This window comes from Megascapheus bottae, chromosome 6 (genome assembly GCF_031878675.1).
Source record: "Megascapheus bottae isolate mThoBot1 chromosome 6, mThoBot2.hap1, whole genome shotgun sequence".
Lineage (NCBI taxonomy): Eukaryota > Metazoa > Chordata > Mammalia > Rodentia > Geomyidae > Megascapheus > Megascapheus bottae.
Window position 1 is genome coordinate 83,980,288 of NC_143514.1, and position 20,008 is coordinate 84,000,295.

The following is a 20,008-nucleotide window of genomic DNA, read 5'->3' on the forward strand; positions in this document are numbered from 1 at the left end:
CTGGGGCTGGAGAAGGTTCACTGGGGCTGGAGAAGATTCACTGGCGGTGGAGAAGGTTCACTGGGGAGGAGAAGTTTCACTTGTGAGGAGAAGATGGTCACTGGGGAGGAGAAGGTTCACTGGGGGTGGAGAAGGTTCACTGGGGGTGGAGAAGGTTCACTGGGGAGGAGAAGGTTCACTGGGGAGGAGAAGGTCCACTGGGGAGGAGAAGGTTTACTGGGGGAGGAGAAGGTTCACTGGGGGTGGAGAAAGTTCACTGGGGAGGAGAAGGTCTACTGGGGTGGAGAAGGTCCACTGGGGAGGAGAAGGTCCACTGGGGGAGGAGAAAGTTCACTGGGGGTGGAGAAGGTTCACTGGGGCTGGAGAAGGTTCACTGGGGCTGGAGAAGATTCACTGGCGGTGGAGAAGGTTCACTGGGGAGGAGAAGTTTCACTTGTGAGAAGATGGTTCACTGGGGAGGAGAAGGTTTACTGGGGGTGGAGAAGGTTCACTGGGGGTGGAGAAGGTTCACTGGGGAGGAGAAGGTTCACTGGGGAGGAGAAGGTTCACTGGGGAGGAGAAGGTCCACTGGGGAGGAGAAGGTTTACTGGGGGAGGAGAAGGTTCACTGGGGGTGGAGAAAGTTCACTGGGGAGGAGAAGGTTCACTGGGGGTGGAGAAGGTTCACTGGGGAGGAGAAGGTTCACTGGGGGAGGAGAAGGTTCACTGGGGAGGAGAAGGTTCACCGCGGTGGAGAAGGTTCATTGGGGGTGGAGAAGGTTCACTGGGGGAGGAGAAGGTTCACTGTGGAGAAGGTTCATGGGAGGAGAAGGTCCAGGGAGGAGAACGTGTGGAGGGGGGTGGATGGGGGGTCGAGCCCTCGTCCCTGTGTAGACCCGGCCGGCCTGGAGGTTCGCCCGTCCCCCTCTGGAGTCCCCGCGGTGGGGTGGCGGGGCCGGGGCCGCGCTCGCTGCCGGTGGCTGGGCTGGAGACTCCGGGTCTCCCCGCTCCGCGTGGTGGTTCGTGCGGGAAGGGGGCGGTGTCGGGGATAGGGGCGTCGTCGTCTCCCCAGCCCGCCTGGTTGTTCGGCCTGGGTGGCTAGCCCCCGCTTTTCGAGTGTCTCCTCGGGACCCCGGGTGCCGCGTGTACCGTGCCCGCCTCCCTGCGAGCGTCGCGGGTCCACCCTTCCTCGCCCCTGGCGCTCGCTCATCGAGGCTCCGCCCCTTCCGGTCGCTCGTTGAGGCCTGGCCCTCCTCCTTGTCCGTTTGCTGAGGCCCGCCCCTTCCCATGCTTGCTCGCCGAGGCCCCGCCCTTCCTCCCCTGCTGGCTTGTTGAGGCCCCGCCCTTGCCGCCTTCCGCTCTCCGACGTCCGGCCCCGTCCGCCGGCTCGTCGAGGCCCCGCCCTTCCTCCTCCACTGGTTGAGGCCCCGCCCGTTCCCCTGGTCACTCGCCGAGGCCCCGCCCTTCTCCCATCCACTGGTTGAGCCCCCGCCCGTTCCCCTGCTCGCTCGCCGAGGCCCCGCCCTTCTTCCTCCACTGGTTGAGGCCCCGCCCGTTCCCCTGGTCACTCGCCGAGGCCCCGCCCTTCCTCCTCCACTGGTTGAGGCCCCGCCCGTTCCCCTGCTTCTCGCCGAGGCCCCGCCCTTCTCCCATCCACTGGTTGAGGCCCCGCCCGTTCCCCTACTTCTCGCCGAGGCCCCGCCCTTCTCCCCATCCACTGGTTGAGGCCCCGCCCGTTCCCCTGCTTCTCGCCGAGGCCCCGCCTTCTTCCTCCACTGGTTGAGCCCCCGCCCATTCCCCTGCTCGCTCGCCGAGGCCCCTCCCTTCTTTCTCCACTGGTTGAGGCCCCGCCCGTTCCCCTGGTCACTCGCCGAGGCCCCGCCCTTCTCCCATCCACTGGTTGAGGCCCCTCCCGTTCCCCTGCTTCTCGCCGAGGCCCCGCCCTTCTTCCTGCACTGGTTGAGGCCCCGCCCGTTCCCCTGCTCGCTCGCCGAGGCCCCGCCCTTCTCCCATCCACTGGTTGAGGCCCCCCACTTCCTCCCCTGCACGGTTGTTGAGGTCTCGCCCCTACCCCGTCCGGTCGCGGAGGCCCGCCCTTCCCCCCTCCCCTGCTGGCTCGCCGAGTCCCCGCCCTCCTCCCCGTCCGTGCTCTTAGGCCTCTCCCCCTTCCCCTGCTTGCTCGCCGAGGCCCCGCCCACCTCCCCTGCCCGCTCGCAGAGGTCCCGCCCTCCTCCCCGTCCGTTCTCTTAGGCCTCGCCCCCTTCCCCTGCTTGCTCGCCGAGGCCCCGCCCTTCCTCCCCTGCTCGCTTGTTGAGGCCCCGCCATTGTCCCCTTCCGCTCTTCGAGGTCCGGGTCCCGTCCGCCCGCTTGGCGAGGCCCAGCCGTTCTTCCCGCTGTCTCATGGAGGCCCCGCCCCTTCCGCCTGCTCCCCAAGGCCCCGCCCTTCCCCTTCCGCTCCTTGAGGCCTCGCCCCTTCCCTTCTTGCTCAACGAGGCCCCGCCCTTCCCCCTCCGCTCCTTGAGACCCCGCCCCTTCCCTGCTTGTTCGCCGAGGCCCACCCCCTTCTCCCATCCACCGGTTGAGGTCCCGCCCCTCCCCCTTCTGGCTCGCTGAGGCCCCCGCCTTCCTCCCCTGCACGGTTGTTGAAGCCCCGCCCCTACCCCGTCCGCTCGCTGAAGCCCCGCCCTTCCCCCTCCACTTGTTTAGGCCCCTCCTTTTCCTCTACTCGCTCTCCGTGGCCCCGCCCTTTCCCCCTCCGCTCGTTGATGCCCCGCCCTCCTCTCCCGCCCGCTCGCCGAGGCCCCGCCCTCCTCCCCGTCCGTTCGTTGAGGCCCCGCCCCCGGTGCCCCGCCCCCGTCCGCCCGCCCCCCTCCCCCGCCGGCTGAGCGCCGTCTGCGCGGCCTGCGCGCCCTGAGCCGCCCTGGCGGAGCCCGGCCGCCGCTTCCCGCTCGCCGCCCGCCGCGGGGGCCGCGCCCGGAGACCCGGCCTGGGCCCGCGTCCGCTCCGCGCTCGGGACGGCGCGGCTCGCGGCGGGGCGGCGGGGCCGCGGGGCGGGGACGGGCGGCCGGGCCCGGAGCCGCCCGAGACGACGCCGGGACCGGATCGCGCAGGCAGGTCAGCGGCGGCCGGCGCCCGGGCCCGCCGTCCCCCGCCCCGCTCCCGCCCGGCGGCCGTTTCCTCGCCGCCCCCGGCTCCGGCCCCGGCTCCCGCCGGCCTTTCCCGGGTCTGCGGCTCCGCGGAGTCGACCTCCCGGCCCCGAGCGTCGTGGACTTCCCGCCCTGGCCGCTGCAGCCTGGGGTCCTCCGAGGGCCACCGCCTCAGGGGCCGGGGCGGCCCGGGCGACGCTGCCCGACGCTGCCCGCTCCTCCCAGCTCCTCCTCCTCCCAGCTGTCCTCCTCCTCCTCGCAGCTCCTCCTCCTCCCAGATGTCCTCCTCCTCCCAGATGTCCTCCCAGCTGTCCTTCTCCTCCTCCCAGCTCCTCCTCCTCCCAGCTCCTCCTCCTCCCAGATGTCCTCCTCCTCCTCCCAGCTCCTCCTCCTCCCAGATGTCCTCCTCCTCCTCCCAGATGTCCTCCTCCTCCCAGCTGTCCTTCTCCTCCTCCCAGCTCCTCCTCCTCCCAGCTGTCCTTCTCCTCCTCCCAGATGTCCTCCTCCTCCCAGATGTCCTCCTCCCAGATGTCCTCCCAGCTGTCCTCCTCCTCCCAGCTCCTCCTCCTCCCAGCTCCTCCTCCCAGATGTCCTCCTCCCAGATGTCCTCCCAGCTCCTCCCAGATGTCCTCCCAGCTGTCCTCCTCCTCCCAGATGTCCTCCCAGCTCCTCCTAGATGTCCTCCTCGCAGATGTCCTCCCAGCTTCTCCTTCCAGATGTCCTCCCAGCTGTCCTCCTCCTCCCAGCTGTCCTCCTCCCAGATGTCCTCCCAGCTGTCCTCCTCCTCCCAGCTGTCCTCCTCCCAGCTGTCCTCCCAGATGTCCTCCTCCCAGCTGTCCTCCCAGCTGTCCTCCTCCCAGCTCCTCCCCCCAGCTCCTCCCTGTGTGCCCTGTGCGGGGCAGCCCCCCCTTCCTGGTCAGAGGGCACTGAGAGGCTGCTGATCACACACACTTTTATGGCCAGTGCACCTTCACCCCTGAGGCGACGTTCAGCTGCCCCATCCCAGGCCCGCACATGGTGGCACAGCCACTGGTCCTTCAGAGCCCCGTGGCCGCTCCCAGACCAGTGCTCACCCTTGGTCTTTTGCAGGGTAAGAATTGCTTTTCTCTGAAGGCAACTGAGACAGAAGCGGCCGGAGCGCCAGGAGCCAGACCTGGGTGAGTGGACCCAGGGCAGCCCCGTCACCACTTGGCCCCAGGGCCTCTCTGCCTCCTCCTGTTGGCTGGTCGTGGTCGGCAGGAGTCCTGCCTCAGCCGCCTTGTCGTTCCCATGTGCCAATGGCTCCGAGCCACGTGGGAGGAGGCCATGCTTGTGGCGGGCAGCCTGTGTGTTGCCCTGCGCCTCCCGTCTCCCCTCCTCTCCCCGGCGTGGGCTCCCCTCTAGCCTGAGTGTATCTCTCAGGTGAGGTGATAAGGAGCTGCTGATGGAAACTGCCAGATTTTTGTTTCTGTTTTTCCAGTCCTGGGTCTTGAACTCAGGGCCTGGGCACTGTCCTTGGACACTTTTGTTCAAGGTTGGTGCTCTACCATTTGAGCCACAGTGCATTTCTAGCCTTTTCTGTGTATGTGGTACTGAGGAATGGAGCCCAGGGCTTCATGCGTGCTAGGTGAGCTCTCTACCGCTAGGCCACCTTCCCAGTCCCAGTTACCGGGTTCTTAAGTGATAGGGGGTTGATACTTTACTGTGCTTGTTAGCTGTCTCTGACTTCTTTTTTGCTATTGTTGTCGGTCCTGGGGTGCTGTCCCTGAGCTCTTCAGCTCAAGGCTAGTGCTCTACCGCTTTGACCCATAGTGTCCCTTCTGGTCTTCTGGTTGCTAATTGGACATAGGAGGCTCAGGGGCTGGGTGTGATGGCTCACACCTGAAATCCTAGCTACTTCAGGAGGCTGAGATCTGAGGATCACAGTTCACAGCCAGTCCAGGTGTGAAGAGACGCCTATTTCCAGTTAACCCCCAGAAAACAGAAGTGGTTCCCATGCTCACTGAGACCCCTGACATAGCCAGGCTGCACTGACACCGTTTACTCAGAACCCTTCTTGTATTCAGGCTGCTGGCTCCCTGGTCCTGTGGGGCCTGGGTGATGACGAGGTCTTGGGGTGATAGGGTCTGGGGGCGGTGGGCTCCCTAAGTGTATGGGAATTGGGCAGATTTTCTACTCCTCCATAGGGTTAGGACGCCCTTGACTTCATTCTGTTTTCCATTTAGAGGTACTTGCCCCTTACTGGCAATAATTATTCTTCTCCAGTGAGTGGGAGATTAACGTGGATCTGGAATTCAGATCTATTTACAAAGAGCTACAGAGAGCCCTGTCTTCTCTTCATACAGGTCCCCCCACTCTGCACCCTTACTCCCTCCCCCACCATCACTTGTAGCTCAGGACAGGGCACTGGTGTGATTTTAGCATTCCTGCCTTGTGTAGGCACCTGTGGTCTGTCCCATGGGGTCTGTGGTCTGTCCCGTGGGTCTATGTTCTGTCCCGTGGGCCTGTGTTCTGTCCCGTGGGTCTGTGGTCTGTCCCATGGGGTATATGGTCTATCCCGTGGGGCCTTTGGTCTGTCCCGTGGGTCTGTGTTCTGTCCCGTGGGTCTGTGGTCTGTCCCGTGGGTCTATGTTCTGTCCCGTGGGTCTGTGTTCTGTCCCGTGGGTCTGTGGTCTGTCCTGTCTCAGTGGTAGTCTGTGCTCCATCCAGATTCACGGCCTCCCCTCACCTTGCTGAGCAGTTTTTTGTTTTTTTCCTGCAAGTGATTTTCACCTAATCCACTTCGGCCCTGTTGTGATTCCAAGTCACAATTTCACTCTTTGTGCGTGTGCGTGTGTGCCTGTGCACATGTGCACACACCAGTCATGGGGCTTGAACTCTTTTTTTTTTTTTTAATTTAAAATATTTTTTTCCTCTTTAAATCTTTTTTTTTTTTTTTCTTGCTTAGCCTTTTCAGTCAAGGTCGGTGCCCTATCACTTGAGCAGTCGCTCCACTCACAGCCTTTTGGAGATTTTTGGAGATAGATACCTCACAGACTTTTCTGCCCAGGCCACCTTTGAACCCAAATCTCAGATCTCAGAGTTTCAAGTTGCTAGGATTACAGGCGTGAGTCGGTACTGGACTGGTAGTTTTAACTTTTTTTTTTTTTTTTTTTTTGCCAGCCCTCGGTTTTGAACTCAGGAACTGGTCACTGTCCCTGGGCTTCTGCTTCTTTTGCTCAAGGCTAACACTCTGCTACGGTGCCACTTCAGGCTTTTTCTGTGCATGTGATACTGACCAATGGAACCCAGGGCTTCCTCCATGCTAGGCAAGCACTCTACCACCAGGCCATATTTCAGCCCCTGGTGGTTTTACCTTTGGTCACTGGGTCATGGTCATATTTGCTTCTCCAGTGGGTGTAAAGCCATGCTTTCTCCCTTCCTAACAAGCAAACAGTTTGCTGGGTGATGGTTTGTCCCTGAATTTCGTGGAAGTTAGAGATTCCATCCATCTGTCCCCTTCTGGCCTACAGCATTAGTTCTGATAGCTTCTCTTGCTGGTGTGGACTGCTGACCTCAAACCATAGCCGAGGCTCGTGGCCTCCTTGGACCCACAGGTCACTAAGCGAGGCCCTTATCGCAGAGCCTCATGCTGACCTGTGTATACTACCCAGCTCCCCAGGCCTGATCTGCCAACATTCTTCTTTCTAGATTTGCTTATTTCCTCCCTTATCCTCTCCTGTAACTGCCGGGTCTCCTGTGATTGTGTGATTGTGTGTGTGTGGGGGGGGGGGGAGCAGACCCCAGGCAGGGTCACAGAGTTCCCTGCCAGTGTGTGGTGAGCTCTGAGCATCCCCTGGGCCCCCACGACTGAAACTCCTCATGGAATCTGACCAGGGTTAGATGGGCACAGGATGGCCTGGGCGATGTGCTTGGCTTGGCCTAGAGAAGACGCCTGCCCTGTGAGACTGTGTGCCTTCCATGCAGGGCCCTTTGTGTGTGCCTGTGCCTGTGCGTGTGTGCTGGTGCAGCTGGGATTCAGGTTAGGATTTGCTTGGACTTTTGGCACTCTACGGCTTGCACTGTGCCTTTGGCTGGTTCATGGGGAATGGAGCTCCGCAGACCTTCCTGCCCAGGCTTGCTCTGGGCCTCACCTCTGCAGTGACACTGTGCGGGCTGGGATGGGTCTTGCTGTTGTTGTAAGGAGGGCTTGGACCGCTTGCTCTCCCCTGCCATTTCCATCCACACTTCCTCTGCCCCTGGCGCTGTGCCAGTCGTGGGAGATGAGAGTCCCTTGAACTCAGTCTTCCCACCAAGGGCTTCATTCGCTTTTTCTCCTCGTTCCCTGCCTGGACTTGGGGAGAGGCGTTGGAATGGCCTTGCTTTTAAAGAAACTTGGTTGACTTTTTTCTCTCTTCCTGACCTCCTCCTGAGTGCTGACCCACCACTCAGGACTTACAATAACTCACGGGGATGCTTTGGAATCTGTTTGCATTTGTAAGGCAGAGGCTTTCCTCCCAGGATCGGAGGCTGTCCCTGCCAGCCCTTCAATCACTCAGCAACTGAGAAATAATCTGAAATTGATTTTTTTTTTTGGTGGGTCATGAGGCTTGAACTTGGCCTGGGCGCTGTCCCTGAGCTCTTCAGCTCAAGGCTACCACCCTACCCTAGAGCCACTTCCAGGTTTTCTAGAAGTTAATTGGAGATAAGAGTCTCAGGTTCTTTTGTGCCAGGGCTGGCTTTGAACCTTGATCCTCAGATATCAGGCTCCTGAGTAGCTGGGATGACAGGCGTGAGCCACCACACTCTGCTGTTTTTGTTTTCTTAATTCTATTTTTTTTTTTTAAGGTGGGTCTTAGGGCTTCAACCCTGGAGCCACAGCACCACATCTCTTTTTTTTGGTGGGTAATGGGTCTTGAACTCTGGGTCTGGGCATGGTCCCTGAGCTCTTCAGCTCAAGACTACCACCCTACCTCTTGAGCCACAGCACCACTTCTGGTTTTGTAGTGATTAATTGGAGATAAGAGTCTCAGGGTCTCTAGTGCCCAGGCTGGCTTTGAACCACAATCCTCAGATCTCAGCTTCCTGAGGAGCTAGGATGACAGGCGTGAGCCACCACCTGGCTGTGAGACTTTTTTATTTTTGCCAGTCCTAGGCGTGAGCTCAGGACCCTGTCCTTGGACTTTCTCAAGGCTAGAGCTCTAGCACTTGAGCTCAGCACCACTTCTGGCTTTTTTCTATGTATGTGGTACCAAGGAATCAAACCCGGCTCTTAGTGCATGCTAGGCAAGCACTCTACCACTAGGCCACACTCCTGGCCCTGGTCAAGGCCTTTTAGTCCAGTAGGCACACATACCAGCACAGAACAGTCTCATCAGTGAGTCAAATCCATGATTTTGTTGTTGGTGGTGGTGGTCTGGGGCTTCATCTTGGCCTGGGCGCTGTCCCTAAGCTCTTCAGCTTAAGGCTGCCGCCCTACCCCTTGAGCCACAGTGTCATTTCCGGTTTTCTGGTGGTTAATTGGAGGTGAGTCTCACAGATGTCTGTGTCTGGGCTGGCTTTGAGCCAGGATCCTCAGATCTCAGCCTCCTGAGGAGCTGGGATGACCGGGGTGAGCCTTGGGCACCTGAGGGAAATTTGACTTTTGCTTAAGATTGTCGAACCACCCTGGTCTGGGGGGCCAGGCAGCGAGGTGGAGTCACGAGACCCTGTGGCTTGTCTTACAGGGAGGTGGTACTGGGGCACAGATGTTCGGTGTGTGTGTGTGTGTATGTCCGTGTCCTGTGGGTGTGCAAATGCACCGTGGATGAGGAGGAGCACAGGAAGTGTGAGATAGGAAGCAGGAACGGCCCCCAGTCAGACACCTGGGTACCAGTAGTTCAAGCCTGATCCCGGGCGGGCTAGAGAACAGGAGGTCCTGGTCCCCTGAGGCCTGGGAGAGAGCCGAGTCTTCCCTGAGGCCCTGTAACACAGCACTGATCTAGGAAGTAGCAGGAAATCAATTCTGGGCCTGTAGCATGTCCCGAACCAACTTGAGGTATTGTTGTCCAGGTGTGCAGACCCCACATTTCCAGAGCTGCTGGGGAAACAGCCCCGCAAATGAGGGGACTCCCCGAAAAGGTGGAGCCTAGGAAGCTGAAATCTGTTAGTGGTGAATTAATTATCAGAGACCACAAATTAAAGATGTGAAGGGGCAGGGAGTTTGGCCTAGTGGTTAAAGTGCTTGCCTAGCATGCACAAAGACCCAGGTTCAATTCCTCGGTACCACATACATAGAAAAAAGCCAGAAGTGGTGCTGAGGCTCAAGTGGTAGAGCTCTAGCCTTGAGAAAGTCCAAGGACAGTGCTCAGGCCCTGAGCTCAAGCCCAGGACTGGCACCAAAAAAAAAAAAAAAATTGAAGACGTGAAGAAGGAATCAAAAGGAAAAAACAAACTGAGTGGCTGGGAGCGTGGCCTAGTGGTAGAGTGCTAGCCCAGCTTCAATTTTTCAGTACCATATATATAGAAAAGCCAGAAGTGGTGCTGTAGCTCAAGTGGTAGAGCAAAGTCAAAGCTCAGTGCTCAGACCAAAACAGGCAGGTTTGAAACGTATGTAAACAGCACCTCTGCAAGTGGCAGACACAGTGGCTGGAAGTTAACTCATTGGCTGGGTCAAGAGTGTGGCCTAGTGGTAGAGTGCTCGACTTGTGTGCACAAAGCCCTGGGTTCAATTCCCTGGAACCGCATACACTGAAAAAGCCCGAGTGGCACTGTGGCTCAAGTGGCAAAGTGTTAGCCTTGAGCAAAAAGTATCCAAGGACAGTGCCAGGCCCTCACTGGCTTTCCACTGCAGGCAACCAGCAATGCTGAACCCTTACAACATGTCTAGAGGGCGGTGGGGGCGGCCAGGCCAGGAGGTAGATGAGCTGCTTCGGGGATAGGTGGCAGAGGTGGCTGCACCTCTGAGCCTGCTGTGGAGGCAACCTGGGTGGAAAGGAAAGGGGCCCAGAGGCTAGGGCCCCTAGTGGCTGGGCAGGGCCTCTGGGCCAGGCCTGCTGAGAGCGGGATGGACTCAGCCTCAGCCCCCAACCCATATTTGTGCTTTTAAAACTGTCATTTTAGCTGGGCACAGCGACTCACGCCTGTCATCCTAGCTACTCAGGAGGCTGAGATCTGAGGACCACGGTTCAAAGGCAGCCCAGGTACTAAGACTCTTATCTCCAATTAACCTCTAGAAAACAGGAAGTGGTGTCATGGCTCAAACTGGTAGAGTGCTAGCCTTGAGCTGAAGAGCTCAGGGACAGTGTCCAGGCCCAGAGTTCCAGCCCCTCCACAGAGAAAACAACAACAACAACAAAAAGCAGCTATATCCTTTTTTGGGGGCGGGGGTAGTCCTGGGGCTTGGACTCAGGGCCCGAACACTGTCCTTGGGCTTTAGCACGTGAGCCACAGCACCACTTGTGGCTTTTTCTGTGTATGTGGCGCTGAGGAATTGAAGGGAGCTTCACGCATGCTAGGCAAGCACTCTACTGCCAGGCCACACTCCCAGCCCAACTATGCCATTTTGATGACTGAAACTTTATTTATTTTATTTTTTTTTTTTTTTGTGGGCCATGGGGCTTGAACTCTGGGCCTGGGCACTGTCCCTGAGCATTTTAGCTTAAGGCTGCCACTCTACCCCTTGAGCCACAGCACCACTTGCAGTTTTCTAGAGATTCATTGTAGAGAAGAGTCTCAAGGCCTTTTCTGTGCCCAGGCTGGCTTTGAACCTTGATCCTCAGTTTTCAGCCTCCTGAGCAGCCAGGCTGACGGGCGTGAGCCACGGCGCCAGGCTGAATGTCTTAGTGACATTTACCGTGCCACTTTGGTGACGGGTGTTTCCCTCTCCCAGTGTCTGGGCCCGGATACCGGTGCTGGTGCTGGCGGAGCTCAGGCCTGCTTCCCTGCACCTGACCTGCTTTGACTCATGCCTTCCACGCTGGGACCTCAGCATGGTGTCCCCCTCTGCAAGGCCTCCGGCGCCGGAGGAGACAGGGCCCGGCTTGGAGGAGGAGCAGCAGGGAAAGCCTCTTCTCTCCTGGGGCTCTCTTTTCGGTCATCGAAGTGAGAAGGTTGTGTTGGCAAAGGGTGCAGGGAGTCCCGAAGAGAGCCTGCTCACGGTCACCATCACGGAGACCACGGTCATCGAGTCGGACCTGGGTGTCTGGAGCTCGAGGGCGCTGCTCTACCTCACGCTCTGGTTCTTCTTCAGCTTCTGCACCCTCTTCCTCAACAAGTACATCCTGTCCTTGCTGGAAGCCGAGCCCAGCATGCTAGGTAAAGCCCAGTTGCTCTGCATGGTGATTGAGTTGGGGACAGAGGCGGGTAAGGGGACTTACCTGGAGCTTGGGACAGCGTGCCTCTGCCCTGGGGCAGTGTCCTTCCCAGCTTGTCCTGTTCCCCCCCCCAGGAGCTGTCCCCAGCCTGTCCTGTCCCCCAGGAGCTGTCCCCAGCCTGTCCTGTCCCCCAGGAGCTGTGCCCAGCCTGTCCTGTCCCCCAGGAGCTGTGCCCAGCCTGTCCTGTCCCCCAGGAGCTGTCCCCAGCCTGTCCTGTCCCCCAGGAGCTGTGCCCAGCCTGTCCTGTCCCCCCCAGGAGCTGTCCCCAGCCTGTCCTGTCCCCCAGGAGCTGTCCCCAGCCTGTCCTGTCCCCCAGGAGCTGTGCCCAACCTGTCCTGTCCCCCAGGAGCTGTGCCCAGCCTGTCCTGTCCCCCAGGAGCTGTGTGCCCAGCCTGTCCTGTCCCCCCCCAGGAGCTGTCCCCAGCCTGTCCTGTCCCCCAGGAGCTGTCCCCAGCCTGTCCTGTCCCCCCAGGAGCTGTCCCCAGCCTGTCCTGTCCCCCCAGGAGCTGTCCCCAGCCTGTCCTGTCCCCCCCTCCAGGAGCTGTGCCCAGCCTGTCCTGTCCCCCAGGAGCTGTCCCCAGCCTGTCCTGTCCCCCCCAGGAGCTGTCCCCAGCCTGTCCTGTCCCCCAGGAGCTGTCCCCAGCCTGTCCTGTCCCCCCAGGAGCTGTGCCCAGCCTGTCCTGTCCCCCAGGAGCTGTGTGCCCAGCCTGTCCTGTCCCCCCCCAGGAGCTGTCCCCAGCCTGTCCTGTCCCCCAGGAGCTGTCCCCAGCCTGTCCTGTCCCCCCAGGAGCTGTCCCCAGCCTGTCCTGTCCCCCCAGGAGCTGTCCCCAGCCTGTCCTGTCCCCCCCTCCAGGAGCTGTGCCCAGCCTGTCCTGTCCCCCAGGAGCTGTCCCCAGCCTGTCCTGTCCCCCCCAGGAGCTGTCCCCAGCCTGTCCTGTCCCCCAGGAGCTGTCCCCAGCCTGTCCTGTCCCCCCAGGAGCTGTGCCCAGCCTGTCCTGTCCCCCAGGAGCTGTCCCCGGCCTGTCCTGTCCCCCCAGGAGCTGTTCCCGGCCTGTCCTGCCCCCCCCAGGAGCTGTCCCCGGCCTGCCCTGTCCCCCAGGAGCTGTGCCCGGCCTGTCCTGTCCCCCAGGAGCTGTCCCCGGCCTGCCCTGTCCCCCAGGAGCTGTGCCCAGCCTGTCCTGTCCCCCAGGAGCTGTGTCCAGCCTGTCCTGTCCCCCCAGGAGCTGTCCCCAGCCTGTCCTGTCCCCCCCAGGAGCTGTCCCCAGCCTGTCCTGTCCCCCAGGAGCTGTCCCCAGCCTGTCCTGTCCCTCAGGAGCTGTCCCCAGCCTGTCCTGTCCCCCCCAGGAGCTGTCCCCAGCCTGTCCTGTCCCCCAGGAGCTGTCCCCAGCCTGTCCTGTCCCCCCAGGAGCTGTACAGATGCTGTCCACCACGCTCATTGGGTGTGTGAAGATCTGTGTCCCCTGCTGCTTGTACCAGCACAAGTCCCGGCCCTCGTACCCCCCCAACTTCATCATGACCATGTTCTTCGTGGGCCTGATGAGGTGAGAATCCTTCGGGCCCAGGGCCTGTGGACGATGATGTGTTCCTGTTTTCTGAGTGTGCTGACAGACCAGGGCTTCCAGTCCTGGGATGGTGTTGAGGACGTTGGGGTGGGGGTGGGTGACCGGGGTTTGGCTTTGTGGGTCCTGGTGCCACATAGATTTATGCAGACCCTGGACCAGCCCTGGAGCTGATGAATCCGCAGTGAGAGGACAGACCCAGCACCTCTGTGGCCACAGAACCATCTCATCCTGCAGCTGGCCGTGGCGCCTGAGGCCAAGCCTCCCAGCAGCCATGGAAGGCAGAGGAGGTGGAACACCAGATGCCCCTGCTGGCGGGAGCTTTTTATTTGTTTCTTTGTGGGTCATGGGGTTTGAACTCTGGGCCTGGGCGCTGTCCCTGAGCTCTTCAGCTCAAGGCTGCCACCCTACTCTTGAGCCAAGCCCCACTACCGTTTTCTAGAGGTTCATTGGAGATGAGAGTGTCGGGTCCTCAGATCTCAGCCTCCTGAGTAGCAGGATGACGGGTGAGAGCCACCACGCCGGCTCTAGAACCAGCCCTTGGAGCCGCTGTCCTGCGCTTGTGTGTACACAGCAGTGCTGGAGTTTGGTCTCAGAACCTCACACTCTTGTTGGGCTCTTGTACTCAAGGCTGGCACTCTACCATCTGGGCCACACCTCCACTTAATTAGAGATGATGTTTCCTGGACCTCCCTGCCCAGGCTGTCTAGGAAGCATGGCCCTGACAGCTGGGGCTACAGGCCCGAGCCGGTGGAGCCTGGCATAGGCATCTGTTTTGCGGCAGGTGTCCTCAAGCTCTTTTTCTGTGTTGAGGTTTGCGACAGTGGTTCTGGGGCTGGTCAGCCTCAAGAACGTGGCGGTGTCCTTTGCTGAGACGGTAAAGAGCTCTGCACCCATCTTCACCGTGATCCTGTCCCGAGTGATCCTGGGGGAGTACACAGGTGAGGGGGAGGGGAGGGGTACACAGGGGAGGGGCTACACAGGAGACGGGGAGGGAAAGGGGGGGTGCACAGAGGAGGGCCTCCTCCCGTCCCCATGCTGTCTAGACCTGGAGCCGGGCTCTCAGCCCCTGCGTGTTGCCTCTTCCAGGGCTGCTGGTCAACCTGTCCCTCCTCCCTGTGATGGGGGGGCTGGCGCTGTGCACAGCCACTGAGATCAGCTTCAACGTCCTGGGGTTTTCGGCTGCATTATCTACCAACGTCATGGACTGGTGAGTCACGAGCTGGGGCTCGGGGAGAGTCCCAGGGATGCAGGTGGCTTTGCTGCTGCTGGTTCTCCTGGGCCAAGGATATTCAGTGCAGAGAAGCCGAGTGTCTTCAGGGACTCAGCCAGGCCAGTGACTCAGTGAGCTCTTCCCTCTGCAGTGACCCGGCCTTCGTGCGTAGTCCTGGGACTTTAAATGCTGACACCCATGGTGTGAGCTCCGCCTTGCTCCAGTCTACGCCTGTCGTCCCAGCTGCTCAGGAGGCGGCAGTCTGAGGCTTGAGGTCCAAAGCCAGCACAGGCAGGAACGTCTGTGAGAGTCTTACCTCTAAAAACTACTCAGAAAAAGCCAAAAAACACTCAGGGACGGTGCCCAAGCTCTGCATTCAAGCCCAGGACCAGCACAAACCCCAAACGTGGAGGCTGGCTGGCAGGTACCTGGGGACGTTTCTCAGGCGCAACCCTCGGCCCTGCAGATGGGTCTGCATCTCCTCTTCTGGCCAGGTGACCCTGGGCCAGTGTCAGAGCTGCAGGAGAGGCGCACGTCCGACTCGAGCCAGGACAGCTGTGTGGCCAGGCCCTAGGGAAGTGCTGCCCGTTAGCCCTCCCTTCCACGGAGGCAGAGGGCCGACACCCCTTCCACTTCCTGGTGAGGTTTCTGTCTGGGTGTACACACACATGTGCAAACCTGCTCACAAGTACCGGAGCTTGAACTCAGAGTCTGAGCACTGTTTCTGGGCTTTCTCAAGGCTAGAGCTCCACCACTTGAGCCACAGCACCACTTCCAGTTTCTTTCTATGTATGTGGTCCTGAGGAATCGAACCCTGGTCTTTGTGCATGCTAGGCAAGCACTCCACCACTAGGCCACACTCCCAGCCCTCATCTTTGTTTTGAATAATGCAGGAGAGTAACCATAGGAGCCATCTTTTACCTTTCTTCTCCCATGGTGCCTCTCACTCTCGTGCCCACTCTCCATGCTCCTCCCGCGCACAGGCCACCACTTGAGATCATCTGTGGGGAGCATCTCTCTGGCTGCAGCTTCCGTGGAAGGCCTGGCCCCTGGTCTGTCCCCTTCCAGCGAACCTCCCCACCCCTGGGTCCTCTTGTCTTACATGAAGGTTTTGCGTCTAGCAAAATACAACAAAACCCCTTTCTGTTCCCAGTCCAGGTGACCACACCACTGCAAGTGCTGACTTTGGGCTTTCCGGGGTAGTGGAACACGGCTGAGGGTGTCTTCTCATGGGCTGTCTGTGCTTCCCATGGCTTGTTCGCACTTCCACGGTCACCATGCCCAGGCCCCAGCACAGCCAGCTGCCCTGGCTACTGTCCACTGGGGACCTCCCCAGAACAAGGGTCATGGAGCCTGGAGGCCCCGGTCCTGCTGTGTCAGGAGGCAGATGGGCGCGTGGGCACTGGTGCCTCTCATCTGCAATCTAGCTACTCGGGAAGGTCCCTGGTCCAGGCTAGCTTGGGCCAAAGCTCTTGAGACCCCTTCTCAGCCAAGTTCTAGGCCTGTCATCCCTGGCGCATGAGAGGGCAAGATTGGGGGGCGTGGTTCCAGGACAGCCTAGCTCAGTGGAAGAAGGGTTTGATGGTGCGTGCCTATAACTCCAAGCTCCTACAGGAAGCATAAATGACATTCAGTCCTGTGCCCCGACAAAAAGCAAATTCCTGTCTAAAGAACGAGTGCAAGCTCAGGGCCGCTGCCTCACGCCTGGAATATCCTAGCTTCTTAGGAGGCTGAGGTTCCGAGCCAGCCTGTGTCACTCTATCTAGAAGTCAAGCTGTGACTCAAGTGGCAGTGTAGCAGCCTTGAGTAGAGAAACCTCTTTGGGACCGTGCTCACTCTCTGAGTTCAAGCCCCAGTACCTACACCAAAAGTGCAAAGAAGAGCTGGAGGCATGGCTCAGGCAGAGTGCTTGCTTCGCAAGACCCTGAGCTCAAACCCTGCATTTCCCCAAAAGGGGCAGTCAGGCACGGGACCTCCTAACCCTAACCAGGATGCTGGAGGTGGACAGCCCAGGGCAGGGCCGGGGCAGAGCAGGACAGACCAGGACAAGACCGGGGCAGGCCGGGGCAGACCAGGACAAGACCGGGGCAGACCAGGACAAGACCGGGGCAGGCCGGGGCAGACCGGGGCAGGGCCAGGATGAGCCACCTTGGCTGTAAGCAGCATGCCTCCCCTCTCCTACATAACCCTCTCTGTTCCAGTTTGCAGAATGTTTTCTCAAAGAAGCTTCTGAGCGGGGACAAGTACAAGTTCTCGTAAGTGTCTGCTGGGGACAAGTTCAAGTTCTCGCGAGTGTCTGCTGGGGGGCCGGGGGTCCCCCGCTGCTGGGGCCCAGGGCAGACACCTGAGCTGCCGCCCCTTGGCGCAGGGAGCTCCTGGACTGACACACCAGCTCACTCCTGTGGCCTTCCCCCACCCCAGCGTCCGCCCGAGGATGTGCCTGGTGGAATGGCCGCAGGATGGACTCCTGGGTGATGTCCTTGCAGGGCTCCGGAGCTGCAGTTCTACACCAGTGCCGCCGCCATGGCCATGCTCCTCCCCGCCTGGGCCTTCTTCATGGTGGGTGTGGCCGCCTCTCCCCCTCCCCCTCCTCCCCTTCCTCCTCCTCCTCCTCTTCCTTCTCCTCTTCTCCTCCTCCCCCTCCTCCCTCTCCTCCCCCTCCCCCTCCTCCCCCTTCTCCTCTTCTCTTCCTCCCCCTCCTCCCTCTCCTCCCCCTCCTCCTCCTCCTCCTCTTCCCCCCTCCTCCCCCTTCTCCTCCTCCTCTTCCTTCTCCTTCTCCCTACCCCTCATCTTCTCCCCACCTGGGCCTTCTTCATGGTGGGTGTGGCCGCCTCTCCACCTCCCCCTCCTCCCCCTTCTCCTCTTCTCCTCCTCCCCCTCCTCCCCCTTCTCCTCCTCCTCTTCCTTCTCCCTCCCCCTCATCTCCTCCCCACCTGGGCCTTCTTCATGGTAGGTGTGGCCACTTCTCCCCCTCCTCCCTCCTCCCCTCCCCCTCCTCCCCCTTCTCCTCTTCTCCCCTCCTGGGCCTTCTTCATGGTGGGTGTGGCCGCCTCTCCCCTCCCCCTCCTCCCCCTCCTCCCTCTCCTCCCCCTCCTCCCCCTCCTCCCCCTTCTCCCCCTTCTCCTCTTCTCCTCCTCCCCCTTCTCCTCTTCTCCTCCTCCCCCTTCTCCTCTTTTCCTCCTCCCCCTCCTCCCCCTCCTCCTCTTCTCCTCCTCCCCCTCCTCCCCCTTCTCCTCTTCTCCTCCTCTCCCTCCTCCCCCTTCTCCTCTTCTCCTCCTCCTCTTCCTTCTCCTTCTCCCTCCCCCTCATCTCCTCCCTTCCTGGGCCTTCTTGGAGGGTTGGCTGCCTCTCCCCCTCCACCTCAGCCAGAGGATCTGTGTCTGCTGTGCTGTGCTGAGATATGTGTGAGAGGGTTTTTAAGTTTGCTCACTTTAATTTGGGGCTTCAAGTCAGCGCTTGGGCATTGTCCCTGAACTTTCTCAAGGCTAGCGCTTTACCACTTTTTTTGGGGGGGGGGCAGTCCTGGGTCTTGAACTCAGGACCTGGGCACTGTCCTTGGGCTTTCTCAAGGCTAGAGCTCTACTGCTTGAGCCACAGCACCACTTCCAGCCTTTTCTGTGCGTGTGATACAGGAGAATTGAACTCAGGGCTTCGTGCATGCAAGGCGAGCTCTCCGCCCCTAGGCCCCACTCCCAGCCCTTGGATGGTGGAGACTGGTGTGCAGCCCGGTTTGGCTTGGACTCATGGTCCTGCTGCCTCCGCCACGCCGTGCTCAGGTTGTTGTCCCCAGCAGCTGTCCTAAAGGTGTATGGTGGCTTGCTTGTATCCTTGGCAAGCCCCCGGAGAGTCCTGGTGAAGGCACCGCGCATGCATCTCCCCATGGCCTCGCAGAGCTCCCTGGATTACTCTTGTGCTTTGGCTCTAGGACGTGCCTGCGCTCAGCGGCGGCGCGGGCGGGGACAGCTTCCGCTACAGTCAGGACGTCGTGCTGCTGCTGCTGACGGACGGCGCCCTCTTCCACCTCCAGAGCGTCACTGCCTACGCTCTCATGGGCAAAATCTCCCCCGTGACCTTCAGTGTCGCCAGCACCGTGAAGCATGCCTTGTCCATTTGGCTCAGCATCATCGTGTTTGGCAACAAAGTCACCAGCCTGTCCGCCATCGGCACCGTTCTTGTGACCGTGGGAGTGCTGCTGTACACCAAGGCCCGGCAGCGCCAGCAGCAGGCCGGGCAGAGCCTGGCCGAGGCCGGGACAGAGACCCCGGGCCCCCAGGAGCCCAGACAGCACCACTGAGCACAGGCCTCACCGCCCAGCTGTCACGCCACACTGGCACTGGGTCCCCCAGGACGGTCCCAAGGCCACCGTCTCACCCTGTGGGCTGGGCTGGAGAGGGGCTGCGGGGGCTCTGCTCGCTGGGACTCAGACAGAGCTGCAGGGGGCCCGCAGCTCAGCTCCCTGCACACTGAAGGCTGCTCTGTGGGTGACCTCTGGGCTCCTGGGTCAACCCAAATGGTGTGCCCTGCCTGGGGACAGTGGGGAAGTTGTCCCAGGTCCATTGGAATCCCAGACGCCCTCGGCTCCAGCAGTCGGAAGCAAGGGCTGTGGGACGGGGCGCGTTTCTGCCTGGCTCCACACGTGCACGGCCCGGGTCCCCTGGAGAGAACTAAGAAATGGCCTGGGTGCTGTGAGGGCTGCTCCGCCCCGCCTGGGCCGAGCCATGTGTCCGTGTGTCCATGTAGGGACACGGGGCACTTGGCAGAGTGAGTGTGCTGATGAGTGACACTGTGTCTTGGTGAAGCAAGTGCCAAAGTGCCAAAGATACCTGGGTGGCAGGGAGAGGGCACCCCGTGGGACCACCGCCAGGCCCAGAGCTGTCCAGAGGACCAGGAGGCCGAGGGCTCACCCTGCTTCACCTCTGGGATTCCGACGCGGGCCTTCTCCTTCACCAGCCAGTTGTGGAGACCCTCTCCCTCCGTCAGCGGGGGCTCGGGCTGCTGCAGTGGCACTACCTCGCGTCCTGGCCTGGGAGCCTCGTCAGGGCTCTGGTGCCATGATGGTAGGTCCCTCGTCGCCACTTGGCTTCCAGCCTGGAGAGTGCAAAAGCAGATCCTGCAGGAAACAGCAAAGCAATAATCACGCCCTGGTGGTGAACAAACATAAGGCCCTGTAACCCCAAGCCATCTTGCACAGCCTCTCCCTCCCGTCTCGGGCCACCTCCACTGTGAAGAAGCCTGACCTCGTTAAAGGTGACTTTGCCCAGGTTTCTCCTTCCTTTCCTTTTTTTCTGCTTCCCCAAAACTAAAGAAAATACAATGAATGGCTGGGGGCGTGGCCTAGTGGTGGAGTGCTCTTCTAGTGTGCGGGAAGCCCTGGGTTCAATTCCTCAGCACCACACACACAGAAAAAGCTGGAAGTGGTGCTGTGGCTCAAGTGGTAGAGCTCTTAACAAAAGAAGCTGAGGGATGGCACCCAGGCCTGAGTTCAAGCCCCAGGACTGGCAAAAAAAAAAAAGCAGAGGTAGCCTGGGGCTGGATGTTGGATTGATTTGCCAAGTGAGTCTGTCTATTGGAGAACAAAGCCACCAGCTCTGCCTTGAGGAGGAAGAGGAGGAGGAGGAGGGTGAAAATCTGTAGCCATCGTTGCAGGCTCCCCAGCCTTCACGCAGACCTTGCCTGAGTCTTCAGTGGCTTCTGAGCACTGTTTGGAATGCTGGCCCCCAGTGCCACAGCAGTTAGGGAGGGGCCTGTTGAGATTCCTCCTCCTCTCCCACGCCTCCTCTGATTCCCGCCACTGGCCCGG

The 20,008-nt window shown here is 60.3% G+C and overlaps 1 protein-coding gene across 5 annotated transcripts; it reads left to right on the forward strand.

The window, feature by feature from the left end:
- The first annotated feature begins 2,990 nt into the window (after positions 1–2,990).
- On the forward strand, positions 2,991–19,545 carry Slc35e2b (solute carrier family 35 member E2B). Of its 5 annotated transcripts, XM_090336015.1 has the most exons (9): positions 2,991–3,092; positions 4,214–4,281; positions 10,953–11,377; positions 12,842–12,977; positions 13,809–13,936; positions 14,085–14,205; positions 16,410–16,463; positions 16,695–16,767; positions 18,134–19,545. In XM_090336015.1, exons 3-9 carry the CDS (start codon positions 11,053–11,055, stop codon positions 18,500–18,502), a joined length of 1,206 nt encoding a protein of 401 aa, XP_090192141.1. In that variant the 5' UTR covers positions 2,991–3,092; positions 4,214–4,281; positions 10,953–11,052; the 3' UTR covers positions 18,503–19,545. The 5 variants fall into 5 exon arrangements, with proteins under 5 accessions (XP_090192141.1, XP_090192140.1, XP_090192138.1 ...); XM_090336012.1 differs by lacking the exon at positions 2,991–3,092 and having other exon boundaries at positions 4,044–4,281; positions 16,630–16,767; positions 18,134–18,304; XM_090336011.1 differs by lacking the exon at positions 2,991–3,092 and having other exon boundaries at positions 4,047–4,281.
- Positions 19,546–20,008: the final 463 nt, after the last annotated feature.

What these genes read in the sequence shown, in the direction of transcription:
- Slc35e2b (XM_090336011.1), top strand. Translation starts at nt 4,139, where the DNA reads ATGGTGGCACAGCCACTGGTCCTTCAGAGCCCCGTGGCCGCTCCCAGA. An exon ending in GATCCTGGGGGAGTACACAG is followed by an intron (nt 13,937 to 14,084) that starts GTGAGGGGGAGG and finishes TGCCTCTTCCAG; the next exon opens with GGCTGCTGGTCAACCTGTCC. An exon ending in TCTACCAACGTCATGGACTG is followed by an intron (nt 14,206 to 16,409) that starts GTGAGTCACGAG and finishes TCTCTGTTCCAG; the next exon opens with TTTGCAGAATGTTTTCTCAA.